Source organism: Morchella importuna (genome assembly GCF_003444635.1).
Source record: "Morchella importuna strain M04M26 chromosome Unknown Morimp01GS003, whole genome shotgun sequence".
Classification (NCBI taxonomy): Eukaryota; Fungi; Ascomycota; class Pezizomycetes; order Pezizales; family Morchellaceae; genus Morchella; species Morchella importuna.
In genome coordinates, this window is record NW_025763400.1 from 1,520,588 (window position 1) to 1,546,446 (window position 25,859).

Here is a 25,859-nt window from a genome sequence, read left to right on the forward strand (position 1 = left end):
TTCGAAGCCGGCGCCAATACGGCCCGTGCAAGGCGAGGGGCCATCAACCTACAGAGCAGCTGAATTGGTTTTTTTTTGTGTGGCGGCGTTTTGGGGTGTTTTGCTTTCAGTACTGTTCAGCGGGGCGTCAAAGTCAGTCAGTCAGTCGCTATAACCATACTTCTCCGGCGACGAAGATATCCTCGAAAGTACTTTCCAAGTTTTTTGTTCTTCAGACTACATACTTTTCTACCTTGTTTAAAAAAGAATCCTACACCGTATCATATCTCTATCCGTCTTTCTCTGTCTTGACTGGACTCGACGAGGTAGCAGAAAAGTGGTCCTGTTGTGGCCGTTTCTGGAGAACCAAAAATTTATCGTCACATTTTGAGATTCGATCTCACCCCGCTCGACTATCTCGTCGAGTGGCTTTCCATTTGCATTCACGATGATTATAGATGGGGTCAAAATGGCCTGCGAGGCCTGCATTAGAGGCCACAGAGTGAGCGGGTGCAATCATTCGGGTCAGTTCCCAATCCTCCCACCTCCACCTCCACCTCCACCTCCATCTCCACCTCCGATTCATTTTATTTAGAGGGGCGATGGCTTTGACGATGTCATCCCCAACATTTGTCTTTTACAACCATACATCCATCCACGCATCAACCCACCCACCCCACCTACACCCAAACTGCATCCTGGAATGATGAAACTAATTTTCAGGATTTGATAGATCGTAAACTCCTACCGATCGCGAAGAAGGGACGCCCGGTATCTCAATGCAGTCATTGTCGTCACATGCGAAAATCCCGTTCCGCTCACGTCAAGTGTGACTGTGGTGAACGACTGGCGTTTCTTAAAGAACAGGCTAAGAGTGGGAAACCCATCCCACCGGCCGGAGCATGCCATGCTACCAATGAGGATGGGGATGCAAAGAGTGAGCACTCTATCTATGTGTGGTTTACATTGGAGTTATCACTAAACTTTCTTTTTTTTATAAGATGGAGCGTCTTGCAACTGCTGCCATGGAGGACGTTGTACCTGTTCACTGAAGAAAGAGCCACATTTGGACCCAGTCCCTGAACTTTCTGCATCAGAATCCTGCGCGTCCACTACCCCACCGGAGGTTCGAAAGCCTCGGCTACAGATGACCCAGTCTGAAAGTTCACTCACCACTTTCGCCAACGGCCACCACCGACCAACTCACAAACACCACGGAAGTATACATGGGTCATCGCCATACACCATCCCACCCGTAGGGCACACTGGCCATGCCTTTGGAGAACACGTCAACGGATGCACCAAGGTAACGGCCTCTGCTTCAGCGCCCTCGACTGTAGCATCACAAAAACCTCGACGAATCAAATCCGAGCAATCATCACCAGACCTCCGAACATACCCAGCTCTTCAAATGGCAAATACCAGCATCACCCCCCTGGAGCTGACCCCTCAGTTGGCACAGCAAGCATTAAAGCCTACTTCGTCCCGCATTCAACCAGGGCTCGTCGTAAATACAAATCATCCACCTTTCACCCTTCAAGATTTCCCAAGCCAGGAGCTTCTACCGTCAGCAGCAGAATCCGACAGCTATCAATTTTCTGCTGGCTTGTACCCCCCACAATCAGCGGGGTGGCCTCCAGCATATGGCCAATTCGATCCTGCATTTGAAGATCCACCTTTAGACGCATCTTACGACACATCACAGATAGATATGGGATCGTTTCTTCGTTTTCAAACAGGACTGGCAGCAGGATCAGTTTCTGGAGATGAAATTGACGACTTCATTGGTCCGGTGGGTGGGCCAAGCCCCTTGAATGGGAATGGAACTGTCACTCGATCTTCATCCTCTGACGCTTCAGATCAAGCCGAGTCTGACGGGTATCGTGTAAGCGCGGCCTCCTCGTTCATCGGTGTACAACAAGTTGGAATGGTCGCAAACAATAGCTTCGATGATTTGAACGTTGAGAAACTCTTGGCCCTTGGTCCGACATCGCGAGTAAACTCTTTTAGCACGGGATTGGGCTTGGGGGCTGGTGTCGATGGGGTATTAGAGTCTGAAGCACAAAACATGGGGTTATATGGGGGCTACAGTGATAGCTTTTTGAGTTCGAAGGACATGATGGTTACAAAAACGGCAGAACTTAGTGTTCTTCCGTCAAATATTGCTCCGATAGATGAGAGTGAATTTCTGTGGATGGCACCGTGGCCGGGCAGCGCACAAACTGGACCCCCTCCACCGGTTGATCAATCATGGACTAGCTAATGATTTCCTTTATATTTATCTATTTCGTTTATATGTATGGTGAAGAATTGAGCTATCGATAAAGCTTAACTGTTCGATAGCGGGGCGAGGTGGGGGTATTTTGTAAAGGAAACAAAGATTTTGTCTTCTTATTGGCCATTTTGAGTTGTCGAATATTCTTGTTTTTAAGGGTTTTTCTGTTATTTTACATATTCTTCTTTTCTTTTTCTTCCTACCCGGCAGGTTCAATGTTTATTGTGCCTGTATTGGTGCTTTTTTTTCTCTTTTCTTTTTCTCTTTTTGATGTCCGTAGTTATGTTTCCTACAAGGACTTCTACATGGGGAAATTTAAAGACTATAGAGGTGGTTTGGGTTTTTCGGTTTTTTGTATCTTTTCTACCCTTTTTTTTTTCTTTCGGAGCGGGGTAGCTATATTGGATTTGGTGGTGATTGAGAGAAAGGCATAGACCTTTTGGGGGGAGGGTTAATCTCTGATTGGTTTAGAGGAATACAGGGAATTTGGAAGAATCACCGGTACCACTAACGGCAAGAACCACAGAAAATAAGTTCAGGGTAATCTGATCAGGGCTTGAAATTCAAAATGGCAAGGGAGGTGTCAAGAAAGGAGAGGGGGCTTTATGGGGTTGCCTGGAGATTGAATCCTTTGGAGAGGGCAAGAAGAGACGGGGGGTTAAATGTACGGTACACGTGCAAGAATACACTGTAGAGTAGAGCACCCAGATATCCCCTTCTTTTTACGGATACATATGGGATGTGATTTTCTCATTATCTCTCTATCGTTTCTTTCGTGGCCCGTAGTCTAATCGGTTGACATCCAGGTTGTCACAGGAAACCAGCCAGTAAGGAACGAATAGGAATAAAATAAAAACCAAAAAGTCAAATATCGAACTGCCCTAGTAAGGGTGATTGCCAATGGGGTACACAGACTTAGGACCCTAAGTATCAGGGTCTTTAATGCAAAGGGGGCTGTGTCTCTGCCCTACGATCTCTGATGATAGTGTTGAACCTACACCAGACCCTGGCCACAACCACTTCGCTTGTTTCCTCGCCTTCAACGGGTAACTAGAATCACACCCTGTACCCGTACCGTTTTGTTTCCTTGTCCATCGCCTTTTCGGTTCCCACTCGCCTGTGTCCCAATCAAGCATCTTTCCGACTAATCCCGGGAGTGAAGCCCGTACATAACGTACAGTGCCACTGTGAAAATCGATTGCAACACAATTAGACAGACTGGCAGACTCAAGGCTAAAGAGGGTAAAATACGGTACTGTAGGTTGTGCTAGGGACAAACGGTTCACAGCGTCTATTTTCTATTTGCTCCTGGACAGCGATTAGAGGGGTCTGATGTTCCGAAACAATGGGCCACAAGACATGCCCAGCTTGATAGTGATATCTGGTTGGTAGTGAATGCTCAAACCTTCAAAGCAAAAAAAATGTAGCACTTGAACCCAAGGGTGAATTTTCTCTAATATGGGGCAGAGCTCGGTCCGTTTTTCTTGTTAGATCTGACTGCGTAAGTACATGTAGTTTATCCGAATCGATTTCATACAGTAGCGTGGCCCACGGTAAACTCCTAAGTACGTCCTCGGGGTGCTTAAATTTACATATGTATGTGCGTGCTCTTGGATTTTCCCATAGCCATGGGCTTAAGTTGATATCGAGACGCGAATGGCGGGTCTGTAAGATAGGCTCAATACTCTACATAAGTTAGTTTATACTCACGAGTGATCGATATGGAAACTTGGCAGTTGTGGGATCACTCTCTTCAGCTCTATCGTCAGTTGTGGAATTCGATCACTTGAGAATCCTGAAAGTTAAAAAGCTCTACAGTTATAGTGACACAATTTATATCCTGTTTCCCTAGCCCAAACAGTGATACAGAGCTGAAGCCGTTTCTTGGTCGTTTGACCTTCCTGATTCATTCACATAAATCATGAGAGCTCGAGTTACACACATCAAAATATCCTTTCCATGCAGCAAATGTGGCATCGATTGCTGCTATCCGAGTATAAAAATACATATATCTCAATATACCACCGCCAGGTTGTGTACCATTCACCTGGTTAGAAATCCCCATAAATCCCCATCGTTTATGTAATATTTCTTTTTTTTGTAAAATGCTGCTGCTGCTGTTTATCGAGCTCCATCGAGATTTTACGCCTGTACCAGCGTCTGAAGGATGTCTTATCTCATCTTGAAGCAGCTACAGTGTCCGCCATCCTCACTCGCTCCCGTGCGGGGTAAACAAATGGCAATCACCAGTTCGAGACCGATATGTTCTGCAATTTGATCTTCTGCAGGTTACGTGGTGATGTGAGGTATGGGCATAGGCCGTCGTCAGCAAGGGGAGTGAAGCCCCCCCCCCAAAAAAAAAAAAAAAAAAAGAGGGGGCAATAAACCCGCCGTTCCCGGTGAGCTGCAGGTTGTGAGAGCCAAGGTTTATTGATCCGCCATGGGGTTGTAAGGGTTCCTGCAGTTACTCTAGGGAGATCGCCAAGACTGGTGTGCTTCGCGAGGGATCATGGGTGATCACTCGCTTCGTATGCAGCGCCTGCATCGATCGGTAAATTTGACGGGACAGTAGTTGGGGTCTCTAGCTTCTTAGCATCTCTCGTATTCAGTGTTTTAATCTTCTATTGGCCTGATCAGGACAACTTGACAATCGTTTTAACTAAACCTGCCAAAACTTGGGACAAGAGTGGTGCGCGCACCATACCTGACACGGTGGAGCATGCAATACCTACCAGTTACATGATAACCCGGGAATCCGGGGAGCTTAAGGGATATAATGGATCGAAGTGCCATGTCCGTGGTAAATCACGACGAAAATCCGATTTTGGGGTCGGACTTTGTTGTTTAGTCAACATTGGATAAGCCTTTATCTACCTATTGTTATCATCACGCTGAATTGAACTGTGCTGGCCTGCCTGGGGTGCATCGTGTGTAGATAAGACTTCGAAAGAGGCCCAAGCATTGAAGCTTAATATGGCTGAGGCAGCCACCTACCTATTACTCTAGAGTACAATACATGTACTCTAGTCTATCGACAGGGTGCCTACATCAAGCCGATGTTTATCTTGCGGGCACAAGGAAATGGAAGTCAATCATCTCGATCTTGTCCGGTATTATCCGCCCAGTACATAAGGGTTACATACGTTTATTGGTGACAACCCACATGATCTGCACAGTGTCTTGTCTCATCATTTTGCTTGGCAACCTCTAGCATGGATCATAATCATTCTACAGTGCTCCTAAAATGTATCCTGAGAGTTGAATTTGATACAAAGTGAACTTTTGATATCGCCCGTATCTCTCAACAATATTAGGTATTGCATATATCCGCCGACTAATGAGACTTGCTATATTTTACAATATGCTATTATTACAGGAACAAAGGATATCTTGGTAAACAACGGAACGGAGAGGAGATCCGTTCCATTATCCCGCCCCAGGGAGAAGAAAGAAAAGAAAGAAAGAATGAACGGCTTTTCCATAGATTACATATATAACCTATGACCCTCTAACCCGGAAGAAATCATCGTCGTCGTCGTCTTCATCATCATCTTCATCTTCTTCAGCGCTTGGATCGTCCTGATCTACCGCTAACTCCATCCCTACAGGAGTTTTATTCTTCAGCGCTTCTCGTCTCTCCTTCAGGCGCAGTACCCGCTGCTCCAGCCCTTCCATCTCTTCAAACTCATCTAGAAGCTTCTGCTTTGCGTCTTCTTCCTCTCCCCTGGCATAGTCATCCACAACGTCCTGTTCGTCGGGAGCAGCTGCAGCAGGATTGCTTGTTGTCGGCGCCGCCTCAATAACCATGACTGAGGACGTTACGGGCGCGACAGGTTCCACTACATCAGCTTGAAAGGCGGCCCACTCATCCTCATCTACCTCGACCTGTGCGTTACTCGGTACCGCCGATCCTGCTCCAAAGAAGCCTGAAGGTAGTGTTGACGAGTTGACTTTAGTGTCCGACGCCCCTGCCATAGACGCGTCGTCCCTTTCTACAACTGCAGTTTCCCTTTGATTCTGTGGGGATGTGTTGTCACCCCTAACTGTTTTAACTGCCTCTGTACCATCTGCATCGTAGAAAGCCGTGTTGGAGGGTTTTGTGGTTCTTGGTCGTTTTGTGGCTTCTGCTACAGCCTCATCAAGCTCAGTAAGAGATCGTTTTGCTGGGGCGCGGGAATTGCCCGGCACTGGCCGGTCGGGCTTGGATTTGGCTGTTTCTCGGAGTCGGCGTTCTGCTTGGAGGAGTTTGCGTACATCGGCCATTGTGAGGTTTCAGGTGCTCTGTGGGTAAGAAGGTACGAGGACTAGACTAGAAGAGAGCAAGAACAGTGTATTATGCTGTGGGAATAGTGGTTGGTATGCGTAGGAATGTTTGAAATACTGTGAGATGGTTGACGAATGCTGGAGTTCACCGCAGAACAGCGCAAGGTATGGATTTCGAAGGGGCAGAACATTGCCAAGCATGTCGGGTCACACCACAATCAGCCTCTCGTAGCGTGTGCTCTAGTATACCCAGGGAGCGCGTAGAAAGCGAGCTGCCGAGACAGTGCTCTTTCATCATCGTCCTTCCTTTTCGTTTGATCGCCGCCTCGACGTTCTGTCATCTCCTCCGCTTTTCCCTCCCCCTCCCCCACCTCAACTTCCCCCGTCGCCCAAAACTTCACGGCTTATCATAACAACATCTACAAGTGAAGAAGTTTCCGAAATCATTGCCTGTGAGAGTAAGCCCAGAAAAGTGTCGTCATAGGAACAGACAGACGGAACACGCTGCCAACATTTCGTGATAAAGATACCAAGAAAAAAAGGAGAGGCTGGTCGTCTGTCACGAGACCACGGGGAGAAAGAAGAAGTCAAGATTTCTTGTGAGAGACCACCGTGAGAACGAGGCGAGAAGACGAGGCACAGAACTGCTGGGTATTGCCTGACTACACCGCCCGACTTGAAAGAAAACCCTAGACTCTGCTCCTTCATTCTCCCCTCCTCCGATTCGTATTCCTTGAACTGTGTATGCACTTTCTGCCATCCCACTGCATCCGAGGGTTCCATATCGCGCGCTAGCCTGGTTCGTGTAAAAATTTGGCCGTTGGCCATCACCAACAACAAACTCCACCGTTAGACAAAATATCTTCAGGGAAGAGGAGAGAAAAACAAGCCGATTTAGTATTGCCCTCCGATAAATAAATATAAAAAATCGATCATGGCTGGTAAGCCTCCGTCAAACAACTTCCCTCTCCCCGCCGACTCAGGCTTCCCGTCAGATCTATCTATCTCTTCCCCCACACAAATCACGCAATTAAAGACATGTACATGGCTAACCGGCGCGCTTTTCTCAGAGCCACGACGTAGCGTTCGTTCTACGAAGGGTGTCAACCACCGCCTCTCTGATATCGGGCTCGAAAGCGCGTCGCCAGCGCCCGCTTCAGGCCAAGCGTCGAAAGCGAAAAAGAAAACCCCTGCGAAAGAACGAGCCTCACCTGACAGATCGCAGACTGTGGAGGAGGAGAATACCAACGGCTCGCCTGATGATATCATTCGGTGTGTCTGTGGAGCAAAGGAGGAAGATGAGGATGACTCGAGGATGATGATCCAGTGCGAAGGGTGTGAAGCGTGGCAGCATACTCAGTGCATGGGGATTCCCAAGAAGAAAATCCCAAAGCAATACTTTTGCGAGGTCTGCAGACCGGAGAATCACCAAATCCTTTTGAATCAATTGGATAAGGGAGAAAAGCCCTGGGAAAAGAAGCCAACTGCAAGGAGAAAGGGAAAGAAAGATTCAACACCGGCCAGAGGCCAGAAACAAGATTCAACGCCAGCTAGGAATTTTAAAAATGAACCAACTCCCACCAAAAGTGAAGCTGTCCCGGCCTCAGAGTTTTCGGAATTGCCTGCGCCAAGTGATACACCTGTGCCAAAGAAACCGGTACAAAGGAGGAAGAAGAAGCAGCAGGTTGTAGTGGAGGTGGAGGTGCCGAGACGAAGCCCTTCTCCGGCTGTAGAACAGGATGACCCAATGGATATCGACATTTCGCAAAGTGCGCAGGAAGACATCCCAAACAAACCTCCAGAGGATTTAGAGAAAGTAGAGGAAGGCCCAGAAGAGGAAGGCCCAGAGGAAGAGCAGCCGGAACAACCAGAGGAGGAACCGGATAAGCCAGAAGAGGAGCCAGAGGAGCCAGAGGAGCCAGATAAACTAGAGACGGTAGAAAAGCCAGTGGCGCAAGAAAAGCCGGAAGAGCAAGAAGAGACAGAGGATCGCGAGAGGACAGTGTCCATGGAATTATCTCCTGCCAAAGATACCATTGAGAGTAATGGGAACGGGGTTGTGAAAGAAGTGGTAGAGGATTCTCTGGAGCCTCAGGTAAGATCCCAGTGTGCGCTTCCCTACACCAGAGACTAATATCATAAATTTTCTAGACTCCACAGACCCCGATTTCCACTACAAAAGAAGAGCCGAACAGGAGAGATAATCGACGCGATTCTATTCGACCAATAAAGTCACTCAAGCGAAAGCCTACAGGCGATTCCGATGGAGAGTACAAGCACGAAGACGAGGTATATATTCATGACCCGATACATTCCCACAAACGTATTTATTACTAAAAATCTTTTTAGGAACCGCACAAGAGAATACGCCGCGTATCGGCAATCGCAGTAGATGCCAGCCCCAAGGATGTGAAGCCGTCGCCCAGAAGAGCCTCCATAGCAAAACCGCCAATCAAAAGGCAGAAAACGGAGGACAATACACCTCAAAAAGAGCTTGTTGAGACTATTGACGAACTTCGAAACGAGGGCCGTCGGAAAGTTGCGAACTTCCTGATGACGCCACTTATTGAGCGTTCCAGTCCCCTCGTCTCTGAAAACGAACTGATCTTGGCTGAAGGCCAAACCATCAACAAACTCTGCGAAAGACTTGCACTACAGGTGGAGCACCATGTTTATCTATTGTTCTTCAAAGGGGGCGAATTGCCTCCCGAATACACCAAAAAAGTAAGGAGTGTTGCATACAACCTCCGCGCCAATCCTTCATTGAGCGAAGAACTATTGAAGGAGAATTTGGAGCCCTCTAGACTGGCACACATGACAACAGATGAGATGGCGTCGAAGGAGTTAAAGGAGTTAATGCAGAAGATACGTCTAGAATCAGAGAAACATAACACTTTGATTACGGAAACTGGGCCCCGGATCCGGAGGACACATAAAGGCGAGGAATTGGTCGGTGAGGTTGAGGACAACGAACCAACAGACCAAGACGTGGATAGCCTTGTTCCACCCGGTGGCATCTTACGTAGGTCGGATTCCACCGATGAACCGCCATCCTCTATGGTCGACAAATCGCCTTCTATTGCCGTTGAAATTACTGAGAGTCCAGTCACCGCACCCGAGAATCATGATGAGGTTTTGAGATCTCCATCAAGACCTCCCGTTGCGGATGCTAAACCCGAGAAAGGACGAAATTTCAGCATCGAGAATGTTTGGGATCACATTGAAGCACCGGACACGAACCGTATTCCTAGGGCTATGAGGCCAGCGGTTCCAGCCACAGCCCGTGATACAGACCCAAAGATTGATAAGGACATTGATATGCTTCTTAAAGATGATGATGGTGATGCCACACCACCGTACTCCCCAGCAAGTGCCATGTCAGATGATGACCATTACTCCCCACGCCACGAAGAGGAGGAGGATGAATGGAAGGGACGCGTAGAAATGAACGGAATTGCAAGTCTATCTGCTACAGCTGCACTAGTCGGAGGTCCAGAGTATGTTGCAAACACTAAATGGTCTGATCTGTTGACCGATGTTCTGCACATTGATGGCCGCATCAAGCATGATCGTGCAACAGAATATCTATGCGGACAGAAATTTTCGAAAAGTAGCTCTCTTGTTATGGTTTCTCTCACTCCCACAGATAGTATGGCCCAAACAGAGTTCAAAAAGCTTTTCGATTATTTCAAGGAGAGGGATAGGTATGCAGTTGTTGGGAAGCATTTGCAAAAATGCATTAAGGATCTCTATATTGTTCCCGTCGACGAGAAGGACAGTCTCCCAGATTGGTTCAACGTATTAGACCCCGCCTCAAGTATCCCCCAGAACGGGCGCCAGGGAAAGCTCCTAATCGTTATATTTGTCGTTATTCGAAACCTCGTGGGCCTACCCTCAGCGACCCCAACGCATGCCTCTGCATCCATATCTCCTTATACACAAATACGCCATCGTGCTTCAGATGCTGCACCCCCATATACGCCGATTGCACCGACTCCGTCAGGCATGCACCATCAAGGAACACCGTATACACCTCCTCAACAGGCACAGCAACATAACTTTACCTATCAGGGTCACAATGCTCATCAGCAGCAATACGTCACTACGTACAATGGAGGATCGTATCCTCCGAATACTGCCCACAATGCACATCCCGCATCTTCTCCGGCCTCAGGATCGCTCCCTGTACCATTAGCGGAAATGACCCAGAATCTTGTTCAAATCTTCCCAGATATGGATGCCAATCAGCTCATGATGATCAACAAGATTCTTGTTGAAAACCCTGAGATACAGAACGACCCCGATGCTCTCGCGAAGATAATTGAAAGGCAGATGGGGGGATCTTGAGCATGAATGCACGCTCTTTTTTTTGTTTTAGCATCTCGCCCTTATAAAGAAATTCAAATCATCAGCCAAACTTCTTTTTTTCTTAACACCCTTTCTTTACTTGAAGCTGATACAGTGGATTTGAATTGGATGGGCGTTCTTTTTTCTTTTCTTTTTTCCCTAACTTTTATTTTTCTTTTATTTTATTTTTTTTAAAAAAAGAGGTACCAGGCCTGAAAAATTTAAGATTTATGTTGCTATCTTGTCAGCCCACTCCTGCACCCGATGCTCTTATCCTTTGTTATCTGGTAACTCTACAACTCTTGGTCTTTTTGTTGTATGAGTCTTTCTAAAAGGGTGTATTTGTATCTAAAAAGATGCGCTTTCCTTTGGGGGTCATCATCTTAATCGTGGTAACCTTTTATTTCTATTCACTCGCGGTCATTATTGAGCTACCTATTTCAGTTCATGGAGGGGTGGAGTGGCCCGAATTGGAGGAGGATCTGCAATATTTAAGGGCTTTCTTTTACAACCCATTTTTTTTCTTGACCCTCTATCTTGTGGTAGCAAGAGGAGGTGATTTTGGTTTGGTTTATGTCTCTTTTCCGTTTTTCTTTCCTTTGCCTGTAATAAAGCAGCATGCGAGTGCTGGGCCGAGGTTAATCCTAAATGAGTGCCAGAGGGAGTGAGGGAGAGGATGAAATGACCATTATGTTCCTTTGTGTTAATACTCATACGTACCTAACTTTTATGTCCCGAAATGAAACCACGAAATCAAGTTAAAATCACCCTGAAACGAAGTGAGCTGTAGTTGAAAAGGCCAGTAAGCACCCAAACCCTAACCCAATATCGTACACATTTGGCATACTCTGCGGATAGACCCTGCAAGCTGCAAAGGGCGGTAGCGAACGCCCAGCAAGGCAGCAGCAGACCTGTGAGCACTGAGCAGCTAGGGGTGGAAATGATCGATTGGCTGCTTCACCCGACCAATGATCCTCGATGCAGTAACCCTGTCGGGACATGACTCGAATCGAACGAACCCTAACCTAGTCCCATACGCGCAGGGGTGCAGGGGAGAATAGGCGAGCCTAACCCTAATCCAACATCAGTCCATGGCTTACAAGGCAGTGTTGGAGTCATTGACGGCGGTCCCAATTTAGGGTGTTTGTTTTGAACTGTACAGAGGACGGGATTATCGGGTGCCTGGATCTATGGCGCGAGAAGGCATAGGGGGTGGCTGTCTCAACTTCAGAGGAACTTTTTTTGTATGGGAATTAGAGAAAATTCCACCGTTGGGCTAGGCGCTAGTACCATTATGGGAGTAGATCTCCCAATTTCTATAGATTGATTGGCTGTAAACGCCGAAGTTTACACACCTACCCACCATAGCTTCTCGAGCCATAGCTAACCTGGTATGCATATTATATACCTGGTAAACGGAGTACTGTCGTTCACGGGGTATTGGCGGATACTGGGTGATGGTGGACAGGGCAAAAAAGAGACAGCCAAGCCAAATTTTACCTGCAATTCGCCAATACCCAGTATCCACCAATACCCCGTGAACGACAGTAGTTATGAGCTATGTATCTGTCCTCTATCGAATGATGGGCTTCCTATTTGTACTCATACTGTTCGTAATTAATTAATTGTCTTTAATGATCAGCATGAGAAACATATGAATCATAAGATATGATATACTCAGCCTCACTATGCAGCTAGCAGCCCTGCAAATACCAAGCACTGCCGCGATGCCCGAGCCCATCTATAAAGACTTCCCCCATAGGCCTCAAGACAAGCTTCCCCAATAAACCTTATATCCAATCCATATCAGCATAAAACCACTCTACAAGCTACCCAGTCAACCATGGACGCCCAAACCCTCAAAACAGACCTACTCTCCACTCCCACTGCCCCCGCCGGCGCGCACGCCGAGCGAATCGACTTCTCGACCACACCCCTCGCAAAGTCTTATGGCAAGCAGCTGAGCTACGCACTCGTGATCGACGACCTCTTCACACCCGACGAATGCCGCAAAATGCTGCAGTTCGCAGCGTTGACGGGCGGCGGGTGGAAGGAGGCGCTGATCAATTCGGGCTATAGCCAGGTCCTGAGGAAGGATATTCGCGATTGTACTAGAGTCATGATTGACGATTTCGAGCTGGCTGGGCTGATCTTTGGGCGGGTGAAGCCGTATCTGGATGAGGTGGTGGAGGTGGGGAAGGGGACGGAGTGGGATATTGCATCGTATGCGGGGAAGTATTATAAGTGGAAGATGACAAGGTATGTATAGACTTTGCTGAGATGTGCTGAGAGCTAGAGTTCAATGAGAAGTTTTGGCTAATTAGGTGAATAGACTAAATGAGAGACTTCGATTTTTGAGATATACCAAGGACCAGTACTTTAAACGTAAGATATCACTAACTATCCTACTAAGGAACCCTATCCTAACTAAAACTCTTCCCATAGCCCACGGCGACGGATCATATGCTACCCCCGACGATAAAGAACGCTCCTTCCTAACCCTACACCTATACCTCAACTCCTCAGGCGACACCGAGGGGGGCGTCAAGGGTGGCTCTACGCGTTTCCTGCCATACAACTACCTATCCCAGAGCCTAGACAGAGATTCAGAATGTCTGGATATCGAACCAAAGGTGGGAAGAGTCTTGATATTCCAACACCAGGGGTTGATCCATTCTGGGGAGCCGGTGACGGCGGGGACTAAGTATACGATGAGGACAGATATCATGTATGAGAGGATGCTGCCGACGTTAGAGGATATGCAGTAAAGGAACTTTCTGTAGTTGTAGTTGAGTATTTAGTAGCTACTAGTGCTATCACCTATATAATATAAGGGTTGTGTAAAGCTTCCTTGAAAATACTAGCGCAATTGAGTAAGATGAAGAACTTAATCCATGAGTATGAACCTCCTACTACAACCAAATCTTGCTATATAAGAATGTCATTTATTAAGGTAACCTACATATAAGGATGTGCTAGCCCGGTTCCGACATTTTGGTTGGAAGAATTTATAATTACAGTCATTTGGCGAATACACCCATTTGGCGAACAGGGATTAAGGCCAATAAGAATCAAGATAAGTATCTGGTTGCTACATACAAATTCGCCAAATGGGTGTATTCGCCAAATGCCTGTAATGATTCCCCACGGCTTGGCACAGGGTTATTGTGTACTTGACTGCGGGAAGCAGTAAAAAAAAATCGTTAGGGTAGGCTCAAATAAGGCAAATATCACCGTCTTGGGAGTATATTCCTTATTCTAATTTTAAGTCTCTAACAGCGAACTCCAGCGATTAAACATGGTTGATTTTTCAGACTTATTTAAGACTTATTTAATTTAAGACTTATTTGATTTAAGGCTTATGTAAGCCTTGTTCGATTTTAGGCTGATTCAATTTTAAGACTTATTCTAAGTAAGACAAAACGCAAAAGGAAGAGATTGAACCCAGAGCATTGCAAGTATACTATACCCCAAGCTCTCAATCTATCCATTAGGCTATGGGAGAATTAAGATTTTGATATTAGAACTATTATATAGCTAAGATAATCGATAAAATTCGAATTTATAAGCCTTAAATAAGCCTTAAATAAGCCTCATCTACTAGAGAGTCTTGATTGATGAAAAAGACAGATCTGGTATAAAGACTTATTTAAGAATTATCTGTATATAATGTATATGTATAGCTAAAGGCATATATGTGCCTTATTCTGGAGAGAGTCTTAGAAAAAATAGAGTCTCATACTAGAATAATGCTAAAATCACCAAAAAACGCTTATATATGCCTTTTTCGCTAGTAAATCGTGATTGGAGGCTTATTTTTTTACCCGTTGCCACAGTCAAGTAGTATTCCAATCATTTACTCCCCTTGACTTGGCAGCTCCCAACCGATGTACCCCACCAATCCAAATACCCCTTGTACCACGCGGAAAGATCAAGGCAGGTCGGTACTATGTAGTTTACAATCCTATATACATACCTAGCTAGATGCATATGCAGTAGGCCTTACTAATATCGTCCCAATATGGCCAACCAACAAATTAATAGCTAATGTTTGGTACTCATCTTGCCCAATTTGGTAAGGTCTACTAAATATATAGTTACATGCATCCGGCTAGGCTTACAGGATTTCAAACAGGCCTGCCGCCCTCATTGAAAAATGGGCCTTTTCGTTAGCTAAGTAGCAGAGTGCATAAACGTAGCGTAGCTAACATGACGTGCAGTCTGTCACCAGACGGTAACCATCCATGAGTGATGCGAAGGTGGTACAGATGGCTTGCCCTTCTTGACTCCAACCTTCAGAACAAAGTGTTATCATGATTTACGTCCATGCTGGCCTTTCAGACCTGTATATGAAGATTTATGCGATATGAGAATATATTGCCTGACCTCACATTTCACTACACTTGATAGAATAATATCCTGTTTTCTTGATCATTGACATCTGGATCGAGGAATTTTATGCGCTTCAAGCTTATGGCCTGGTGCAGCAGTATGAGTGTTTGGTCGTATAAGCCTTCGTTGTTCATTCTTTTTTACTTCTTGATACGATACTTACGGTGTTGATTTTCATATATCCTGTCCGGTTATATCACGGATAAGTTCGGCGGCCTGTTACCCAGAAATTAATTGGCATTAGAGTATATTACTGAATTGTGAAAACTAAATCATAAGACCCCAAAACTCCATTTTATGACTCTACAAAAGAAAATAGCTGCTTAAAGAATGTAGAAATACACACTCTACATCAACAACGCACCCGCACCCGCAACAGCCAAGAAAAACACGACCCCCGGTATCTCGGCCTTCATTGCTACTCCCTTCGCCTCTCCTCCAGCCGCTACAGAGCCCGCTGTAGATCCCGCTGCAGAACCCGCGGAACTTGCACTCCTAGCGCCCTTCATGAGGAACTCCCAGCTGTAATCCCCGCCAAGGATCTTCCCGCCAGTATTGTCACCAATAACGCCTTCCTGCGAAGACGGTACGGACCCAAAGGTAGTCTCCATGTTGACACTCATGGGAAGTGAGGAGACGTTGAGGCCTGTGCACACGGCTTCGGCATCAACGAGGTCATAGTCATTGTAGTAGAGGTTCATGAGGAACGACTCCTGCATGCGGCAGTCGCTACCGCAGAAGGCACTCACGGCGGAGGCGTCGTTAGCGGCTGCGAGAGTTGGCCACTCGGAAAGACCCGTGTCTATCAAGCAGAAAGTTCCAGTGGTGCTATCATTACCAGTTAGCTCCCACCATTATCACACACTAATGATTAAACAATCGAACTTACGAGTCCCTGAGACAGAACGGCCAATACAGGTTCTCCTGGATCAGGTAGGTGCCATCCAAAGCAGTGCTGAGATAGACGAGGTTCTGCTCCTCAGCAAAGAGCTTATCCTGGTCGGTACATTCCTGGTGCAGCTTTCTGTCCCAGGCATTGAGAGAATCAATGCACGCAGTGGTGCAAACCTTATCAAGGCCAGCTTTGGTGAAGAGACTAGGCCCCTCGGTGGAGTCACGAAGCTGCAGAAAGCTGGCATCGCAGTCTATGGATGCTGAATAGGCAGTGCTACATGCCGAGGAGACCCCGGTGGTGGGCAAGCGGCCATCAAAGGTGAACCCCTCAGTGACGGCGGTATTGAAGCTGAAGGCGGCTAGGGTGGAGCCCGCCATCAGGGTGAGGAGGAGGGTTGGATGGTACATTTTTAGAAATTAATTTTGGGTATTGGAAGTTTCGGGGATGGGGGGATGTGGATGGGGATAGATGTTGGGGATGAGGGTTATGTAGCAGGTAGTGAGGGAGGTGGTGGTGAAATGATGATTTTTTGAGGTGGGACCTTGCATAAGTTGCGGGCTGCACTGGACGGCGCCCACCAACCCCGGGCTGCTACGAAGCCACCGAGCGCAGATTGATGCAGGGGTCAAAGTGTGAGAGCTTAACGGCTGAAGCTTAACGCAGATATGCTTACTGAGCGAGTGCAGCAGGGATTAAGGTAATCCCATCACTAGACTTTCAATACCAGAAGTAGTGTATTTACATGTCGAGTAACTACAGTAATTTCAAGAGATACGGGCCATGAGGACAATTACATTCCAATTTCAATTTTAGTTATCACTAAACAAAAAAAAACTCAAAGACACTGAAGTCTCTGCATGCCCAAACAGGCATCTGCAGGGACGCCGAACATCAAACAAACGCCAACAAGATTCGCGCGCCATGTGCTGGCCTGCTGCAACGTCTTGTGTAACAACACCCACCCAACTGATTAACAGATCAGCACCCACCCAGCCGGCCCGTAAAGCCACCCACTTACCGAACCCCAGGCGGTTAGCAAAACATGGCCAGTGAGCGTACAGGTCTACACAACATACTCAGACGTGCCTAGACACCGCCAGCCAGGCAATGGACCGAAGAATGGGCATTTCAAAATCTCTGACATGAGTTGTACTTGCGGCTAAAAAGGGCTTGGCGTGAAACAGGTCTAGCCGCATCCCACAAATAGTAATAAATATGCCAGCTAGCAACGACCACCATGGCCGGCGCGAGATGCATCGTGAAGAGAAGCGGTATCTGTAACTGAGTTTACTAGTCGCGATTGTTTACTCTACCCTGATCATGTCCTATGGAGACTCTGGGAGAAACGCACCGAGTAAGAAGAATCAAATGGCCAGGCCTACTCTAGAGCAAATATTGGTGGGTTAGTGGGCGCTAGCTACGAGGGCCAAAATATCGACCACGATAGGTGTTGCCGGGGGTAGTAAAGGAAGAGTACTGTCAAAGCTCTAACCTCAAGAGCCTGACCCTAATAGGCACGCTCAATGGCGCACTCAATGGGGCCAGGAACTTTACTTGGAAATGGCTAGCGCGAAGGGGGATGTCTTGGCATACAATTGTCGAGTGACTGATAATGACTCAGAGCCTCTAGTGCCAAGAGAAGTCAAAAAAGTCTCTAATGTCGCACGCACCACTAATCTATCTTTTTACCCATCCGTCATGTCCAAGTACATGTATTCAAGCACACATTCAGAAACATAAGCTCTCTAAAGAATATTACTGTACGTGTAGGCAGACGCTACCCTGACATATGTACATGCTACTTTTTTAATTACTATTGTCTCTCTAAACTTTGAATCCTGCGTCGAAGGGTACGAACCTCCGGCCCCAATTGAGCCGCTATAGCGAACTCCCAGTTACATAATTCATCTGGCGCTAAAAAAGGTATATTATCCGTAGCACCCGTTATATACCCCATTGTTTGGGAAAGGGTGAGGGAGTACGGCAGCTATCCGCTCTGGTAATTGTTAATAAGGGCCAATACATTTGGTGGGCCTCGAGTAGCGCCAAGATATGTAATAATATGGTTGCTATTGTCCTTTGGAGGGACAAGGGATTGGGTGTAGAGTTTCCGTTAGTGATGTGGTGGGTGCGGTGGTAGTAGTACATGGTGGTCTGCGCCGGGGTGGCTGGTATGGTATGCATATAGCCACTTACTAACGGTGCTATGGTCCGTTGGGCGAGGGTATCCAAGTGGCACTATATATGACTCAGGGCTACTGACAAACTGGCCCTAGAACCTAGAGAATGGTTTACGTCCATCAACACTAACCATGTTTGTAATCAGCATCTGCAGAGGAGGTACTGATGAACAAGACCTCTTATTGGCTGTGTTGGCATCCCTAACCCTACTACATTACGGGACATTGTTCTCAACCACACAAACGTGGGAAGCCCAGTCAATAGCTCTTCCGGCATTGATCCCGGTATTGTTGTCCTAAATTGGCTGAGACTAGCGTTGGGATTTAGAGGATCTCATGGCACTGGATGCGTCACTGGGCTAGTCTGGGTATAGCTTCCAAAAGTTCATCCAAGCTCCGATCCGAGTTCAGCTCAGCTCACCATACATGCCATTACTTCCGGCTAGGTACGTCTGTCTATGGTTTGGACATAGCATGATCTTAACAGGAACATAAAGAGGACTATACTGCGGGGAAAAGGGAATAAGAAAAGGTCGCCGTGGCCTAGCTAGGCAGTTGTTTAACTGTGGTCATAGTTAGGCCTCACGAGTACGTGGAGGAGGTTATGGACGCCCTTTTTCTTTTCTATTAAAGAAATTTGGGGCACACCATGGAAGTTTTTGCAGAGCAACTGTAGCTACCCAAAAGGTCGCAGCTTCCAAGCGCCATGACAGCATATCTCTTATCAATGCTATATACCATCGTGACCTCTCTCGTAGGGTACGGAGGGCCTCAGTTCAGTATGTGTCATGATTTGATTCGATTGGAAGCACCAAACTCAATGACACACACCACCTGAGCTGCATAGCCCGGACAGAAAGATAATGGCAATATGAATTACGGCAATATCTTTTCACTATGCTAACCAGTCAGACATGCAGAAAGCCTGCTCGTGGTCGGCTTTTCGCTCCAAATTCCGTAGCTAAATCAAGGCTGATACTGTGAAAAAGATAACACGTATCTGGGGCGTAAGCTTGAGGAGACTATCAGCTCGATGGTTGTGTTCATACCGTGAGGTCATCCTGCAGATGTTTCTTTATAGCGACGCTATTGATCTTCAGCTGAGCAACGAGAATGATATCTATGGATAATAAATTACGATGCGGAAGAGAGGACTTCTATTACTCTTTACGGGAATAAAAGTAAAGAGTTTTCTTAGGAATTACACTCATAAAAATAGTTTACGGCGAAAATCCCACAAAGTGCATATATATATAAGAAGGGGATATACATCGGTAGCGGCGGCAATCGGATCAACGAATAGCACTCGGAAACGTTACCCATATTTATGCAATATATTGGAGACTCTCCTCTGGGGAAACGGCGTTTACAACAGGATGGCATAAATGGGAGCCAAAAGTGGTGTTGGAATTATTGAAATCATTGGGGGAGACAAGCGCACGTCAATACAAGGGGACGTCTTGAGACTAGTCTACTTTTCTACCCAGTTCGAGCTGGCAGGCGTAGGACCAATAGATTGGAAGTTTAGATAAACATATGAAACACGAAACACACTCAGTTAATCAAGGATACAGTTTTTCACCCCGATTTTTGTGACGTATGGCCAGCTGGCCAGATTATCAATTAAGCACTGCTGGCAGGAGAGGCTCAGTATTTTCTAAGAATTCTGGGAAGAATTCCATAGCATTCTTAAATAAACAAAACTAAGGAATCTCGATTTAGTCTGGGTATTTTGGAGGAGATATCATTTCCAGGCTCAAAAATGCCACTCAATTTTAGGGCGCCGATGTAGTTATATTTGACCTCATGGTGCGCCGAAATTACTCTTAAACCATGTATCCTATCGTAAATGCTGCTAGAACTCAAATGCGGGGCGGAGCGGGGGATTCCTAAAAAGTCGTCAAAAATATCATTGCGAGTTGATTCCAAGGACCTGAACCATGCAAGATGCAGTAGCGATTAACAAAACAGGCTAGGTTCAAGCGCATGCCTTAGGTTTTCAGTTGATAGCGCAAATACTTTTCTCAATCGCTGGAGCCAACAATTTTCCTGTAATTAGAATTTTCATATATAGATTCCTTCAATATGTGTGTGAGGGCATAAATGCCTGGTAGTGTGAATACGCGTGACGATGGCATATGGTCACAAAAAATAGTACCTTGTCGGCCAATCCAACCAATCATATCGCAACAATGATCCCTCACAGATCACCCGAAGAAGTCGCGTGCGTTTTGACAGGTAGACCGACCCTAAAATGGACGATAAGGTACATTTCTGTACAAAAAGATCGCCAAGCACTTTCAGAATCCGGCAAAAGAACCCCCACTTGCAGTACTTCGTGCAAGCTGAGGAAATTGTAATTGACGGGCTGTGGAGTTTGCTGCGTTGTTAATGTTGTTCCTGTTTTTGGAGGAACGTTTCATGCGTGCGTCTCGAAAAATACCTGCCACGTTCTCTGTGGTTTCTGTATGGATGATTGTTAGCATATCGCTCGTAGACGCGTTGGCAGAACGAAGGGGAGGAATACATATAGTAGGCACACCCAAAGTCGGATGTTGAAGACTTTTATGTTTTTTCAGATCTTTGGCGCTTTATCTCTGTCATTCATGTCGTTGTTGGGCGGCGTTGGCCATAACTGCATACATAATGGGCTACCCCACTCTTTCATCTCAGCCGGGCCGTCAGCGACCGAAGATGGCCACAATTATGCTCTGTCTCGCACTTTTCGTTATCATTCCAGTTCGGAGGACACATCCTCATCACATACTAACATATTCTCAACTCATTCACGGCTTGCTCATGGAGGAGGAGAAGAGAGGATAATAAGGGTTGTGACGAACTTCCTGTGGTATTAACCAGCTGTGTGTATTTCACAGACCGGCCAGCGCTAAGTTGGCACGGGTCGCGAGTTCAATTACCTCAGACCCCGCTTTGTCCGAAGGACACTCATCCTTCAACACTCGACGACAACAACATGAGGAAGCATTCTCTTCTCTTGAAATCATAGGAGATTATCATGACAACACACGTTGTTTTAATACTTTGGAAGGGTACTAGAGCGTCGAGACCTATTCTTAACGCCCACTCGCTCTAATTCGACAGGGCGCTTCAACGTTCGTCAACCGTATGAGGATCAAGGGGATCATTATTTCTCCGACGCAACGGGAAGACAGGCGCATCGAATAACTATCCTCAGGGCTTCTCGTCGCACTACTTTGGGACTTGTTTTTATGTGGTGTTTTTGTTTAGCTTGTTTACAATGGGCAGAGCCTCAAAACGGGATCGCCGGACAATGGTGTTGTATCAGGAGTCGCTCGTCTCGATTCTATTTATGGATCACCACCCCAGGAACCACCTCAATCCTCAATTGGCTCCCGAAACATAAACAAAAACGCCAAACATCACAAAGTATCATTAACGACTCAGTAGCAGCGCGGTTGCAGATTTTCTGAAGAGTTTATTGAGATATCACAGACATCTGTGTACAAGATAAACGAAAATTACAGCGAAAGACAGAGAAAAGAAAAAAATGAAACAGTTTTAGATCCCTGGAATAGTAACCCCTGTCCGATTCTGGACCCTCGGCGGATCCCGTTACCACGACGTCACCTCAGTGTTCTCACTTCAACACTCTTAATTCCGCTCCACCAAAACACAATGAAAACACCAGAAAATAAAAAGGGAACGATCATCAACACATAAGAAAATAATAAAAATAAACACCGGTACAGGCTTCAAACAAATCCCTCGTTACTAAGCGCCAGTCGGCATTCAATTATATCGTTCGCATTTTGGTTTGCTTCAGAAGCTCCATATCCTTCAACTCCTTTTGCCACGCGGCAATGTTGAGCCTTTCCTTATCGGTCGACACGGGGTTGATTCCTTCGGCTTCCCATCGGGCCACTCGCTCAGTAGCCTGAACAATCTTGCGCCAGGTTACTTCGTACTTCTTGCAATTCTGGCACTTGCCATTGACGCGAGTAGCTTCGTATATCAACTTCATGCCACAGGTTTCGCCGGTTCGGTACTCCTTGTTACAGTGGGCACGGAATCGTCCCCATTTGTGATCGTTGCAGGAGAAGATTTGCTGATCGTAGAAGCACATGTTTATTGATTTGTTTGGTGTTTCGAAAACGATTGATATCTGGTGGTGGTGGTTTGGGGGGGGGGGGGGGTGGTTTAAAGATTTGAGAGAGCTATTTGGTGGGGGTTGCTTTGGATATTGTGGGGAAGCTGCTTGAGGGCGGCAAAGAATGCAAAGTATGTTTTATGTTTGAGAACGGGTTCAGGCTCTAGTCTGTGCTTCTCGAGAGGAATGATGAGGATGAGGAAGCAATCGAGGGCGATGATGGGGGGTATTTATGGTTGATAGATATTGATACAACATGTATATCCTAACACCTCCGTCAAGACTTGATACTACCAACAGTTACAGAATCTTCAACTATTTCCGATCACGCTAGTCAGCTCATGGTTCTTTTCAACCGCCTTTCGAACAACACACAATTGCGAAGCATAATGGAGGCACGCAATCACAACGATCGTCGTTCCTTCTGGACATTAACCCCTGCTCCCACACCCTCTTCAACTGTTTCCATTGAGCAGGCGTGTCCCCTTCGCTTCCAACTTCGTCTCCCGGAAACAGTAATTCTTCTTCCCATTCGATCAATTGACCAACTATCTCCTATCTCCCCGTTTAACCCCTCACGGAGGCCTTTGACTATGCACTCCTGGCTCTCACCTCACCCTGTCTCACTCGTCCCGTGCTACTAAATCAGATGCTTTATGGTGTTGTGGTTTTTTCACAACTCTCTCTACTACCCCTTGTTTGCAGAAGCTCATAGATTGGGTTGCAAGCTTGTTCATCACGTGTGTATGTGATGAACGGGACGTGGGTGCATGCACTATGGGGTCAATGCATTGAGAGTATGCTGAATGGTCGTTATTTACGGGGGTTTCACGGAGTCCCTTTACTTAGTGGCACGAGATATCTGAACTAGGATGAAGGATGAAAGTATCTTGGGATTTGCCTCCCCAGGACTAGGATTCTTTTGGCGCAATTCAACGCATGAATTTTGTTTCTTTTTGCGCCAAAATTCCGGCTATCAAGATGATCGTGCTTTCCACTGCTCCGAATCAGTACACCAACAAAACAACCAAGAAAAGCAGACATTTCAAACCCCTCCATACCCCCCCCCCTCTCCAACACCGGTTGCTTTCACCTTTTTTTTTCTTGCACTATGGCTCCACACCTTTCTCTCAGCTACAGCCTCGTCATCCGGGTTGGCCGGGGTCTTATCTCAGCTTTTTTCGAATTTATTTGAACTATACTGCAGGTAAACATGTTTTGTTTTAAGGACATTTGTTGCCTTGAAATCATTCAACTATCCGTAGACCCGGGTGTTTCCTAAAAATGCACCTTCAGTCACAAGACTGTGTCTACCTCGGTCTCCATTTTTCATGATTGCTCAATTGAGGATTTGGATTGGTTTCCATAAAACACTTACATCTTTTTTTGGGATTATAATCGTTCAGCTGATTATCATTCTCCTGTACCCCTCCTACGAACCTTGCACCACTCCCAGAGTTACGGCCCGGCGGCTTTACCTCTTCTGTGCTCCGTTCTTCCAGAGCATTCAGATAAGGAAAGCAATGCATGAATGACTCGTATAGATTCTTTTCGCCCATCACTTTCTTTCTTGCCTCATTGCACCCCCCCCCCCCCCCTCCATGTAAATGAGGCAGGCGCTACGATCGAGACTTTATCCAAACTGACGTGGCAAACAGGGTATGGCTGTCACCTTGAATGAAGAGGCTCAATTGATGGGCTGTTCTTATGGCTGTGAACTCAATTACGTCTTGGATCCGAGAGGCGGTGGCCATATTATGTTATGGAAAGCCGGCTCAGGTAGATTACAGTGAATTGCATCAGATCAGCCGTGCTCTAGAAGCAGAAGATCCTTGAAGACCGCTGATTTGGCCCATTGATGGTCCCTGAAGCTAGCTCTGGTGCCCTAGGTGGCAAAGAAAACCCCTTCAGTAGACATAGTATGTCGTTAAACGGCATACTTTCTTTTGTGAGCGGCACAGCAATTTCCAAAGACATCATATTGACCTGCCCGTCGATATACAGCAATGAAAATGAAGGAGATAGTCACACAACAGCAGAAGAAGGGGGGCAGTGAAAGCAAGGCAGCAGTCAAGCACCATCTCGATATTTGGGAAAACTTTAAGCGCGGCATTTATCAAGATGCACTTGTCAGGAAGTTTGAAAAATAGAAGGATGAGAGGTTGGGTTGGGCTAATTGAGGGAAGCTGGAGACGAAGAAGACTACTCTTATTCATTGTTACGCTAGTTTGCCAGCGTTCAATTTGTTTGTTATTGCTCAATCAGCCCTGTTTCCCGACCCCTCCAATTCTTTTTGCTGATACACAATTTTCCCCTTGATTTATGGTACATAACGCAGAATAAACTATCGTTGATGAGTTTTTGTTCCAGTCACCCCCCCTTGATGATTAGTACTTGTGTCCTCATGCTCCAAATTAAGCTCCTAGAAGGTTGCTGAGGCCGTTGTGTTTCCCTCGAGTTCAGTTTTCAGGGTTTGAGAGTTTAACCCACGTTCCATGTGGTTAAAGCGTTATGACCTTCTAGAATGTTTCATGGAACATTATGCTACTGCTGCATGCCAAGGATAGCTGGCATTCTCTGCTCGGGCTCCGATGTCTCATGTGAGGCTTGCCATATGCCTGAGACAATCCGGGGTCCCACTCGGGACTCATTGCTTTAGGCAGCTTGTTATTCGCCTCTGAAGCCGAAGGCAAAATATATGGGGGTAAATTACAAGCACTTACATAGGTTACAGGAGATGGAAAGCGGGGCAGGCTATGGCCAGGAAAGAGCAGGCCAGGAAAGAAGAGAGGTTGATGCCATGAGATGCAGACATGTAAGGCAGCATTATCGCCCAATCCCTGTACCGTCTGCGAGAAATACATATAGAGTCAAGAGTAGGGTAGATACGGTACATTAGTGTCTGTGCAGGGAACGAACACCGAAGGAAATTGATAGCCAAAAGGGTCAGTACATTGAAAAAAATAAGCACGGATGGATCCCACATGTATGCATGTACACGCCATACGTTCGCCATCCTCTACGTTGCATTTGCATTTTAGTTTTTCGTTCGATTTTGTGCGTTTTTCGTTTCTGGGGCCGGTTCTCTTGATCTTTCGGATCTGCCCTCCATTGGTTTGATGCTGTGCAGGTGATACTGTCAGCCTGCGGGTCGGGGGTAGCGATGCGAGCCAATGATGGATTCTTTCCCTTCAATCTATCTCTGGGTGATTGTTGGATAAACCTTTTTTTTTCGAGTCAGGGCCGCAAAGTGACAAACATACGCCTGGAAAAAAGTTCCTGACCGAAGCTATTACTTGGGTCATATTAAATATAAATGTACAACATACGTGCAGGTAGGTAGGTGCCTTCAACAAAGGGTCGTGCATTTGTAATATATGTAGGTGTACGTGTATGTCT

At 46.4% G+C, this 25,859-nt stretch overlaps 6 protein-coding genes across 6 annotated transcripts; 3 read left to right on the top strand and 3 right to left on the bottom strand.

Annotated features, from left to right (window-relative positions):
• Positions 1–448: 448 nt before the first annotated feature.
• Positions 449–2,242, top strand: LAJ45_01912 (uncharacterized protein; the record flags this gene model as incomplete). The annotated part of the gene is made up of 5 exons (XM_046111504.1): positions 449–503; positions 713–916; positions 981–1,771; positions 1,845–1,864; positions 1,924–2,242. 5 exons carry the CDS (start codon positions 449–451, stop codon positions 2,240–2,242), a joined length of 1,389 nt encoding a protein of 462 aa, XP_045975448.1.
• A 3,510-nt stretch (positions 2,243–5,752) lies between these two features.
• Positions 5,753–6,517, bottom strand: LAJ45_01913 (uncharacterized protein; the record flags this gene model as incomplete). The annotated part of the gene is made up of 1 exon (XM_046111505.1): positions 5,753–6,517. One exon carries the CDS (start codon positions 6,515–6,517, stop codon positions 5,753–5,755), a length of 765 nt encoding a protein of 254 aa, XP_045975449.1.
• Positions 6,518–7,451: 934 nt separating this feature from the next.
• Positions 7,452–10,864, top strand: LAJ45_01914 (uncharacterized protein; the record flags this gene model as incomplete). The annotated part of the gene is made up of 4 exons (XM_046111506.1): positions 7,452–7,458; positions 7,588–8,612; positions 8,669–8,806; positions 8,867–10,864. 4 exons carry the CDS (start codon positions 7,452–7,454, stop codon positions 10,862–10,864), a joined length of 3,168 nt encoding a protein of 1,055 aa, XP_045975450.1.
• A 1,843-nt stretch (positions 10,865–12,707) lies between these two features.
• On the top strand, positions 12,708–13,632 carry LAJ45_01915 (uncharacterized protein; the record flags this gene model as incomplete). The annotated part of the gene is made up of 3 exons (XM_046111507.1): positions 12,708–13,123; positions 13,197–13,249; positions 13,310–13,632. The coding sequence occupies 3 exons, from the start codon at positions 12,708–12,710 to the stop codon at positions 13,630–13,632; spliced, it is 792 nt and encodes a 263-aa protein (XP_045975451.1).
• Positions 13,633–15,603: 1,971 nt separating this feature from the next.
• Positions 15,604–16,558, bottom strand: LAJ45_01916 (uncharacterized protein; the record flags this gene model as incomplete). The annotated part of the gene is made up of 2 exons (XM_046111508.1): positions 15,604–16,084; positions 16,146–16,558. 2 exons carry the CDS (start codon positions 16,556–16,558, stop codon positions 15,604–15,606), a joined length of 894 nt encoding a protein of 297 aa, XP_045975452.1.
• Positions 16,559–22,106: 5,548 nt separating this feature from the next.
• LAJ45_01917 (uncharacterized protein) lies at positions 22,107–22,436 on the bottom strand (the record flags this gene model as incomplete). Its single annotated transcript, XM_046111509.1, has 1 exon — positions 22,107–22,436. The coding sequence occupies one exon, from the start codon at positions 22,434–22,436 to the stop codon at positions 22,107–22,109; it is 330 nt and encodes a 109-aa protein (XP_045975453.1).
• Between the last annotated feature and the right edge of the window lie 3,423 nt (positions 22,437–25,859).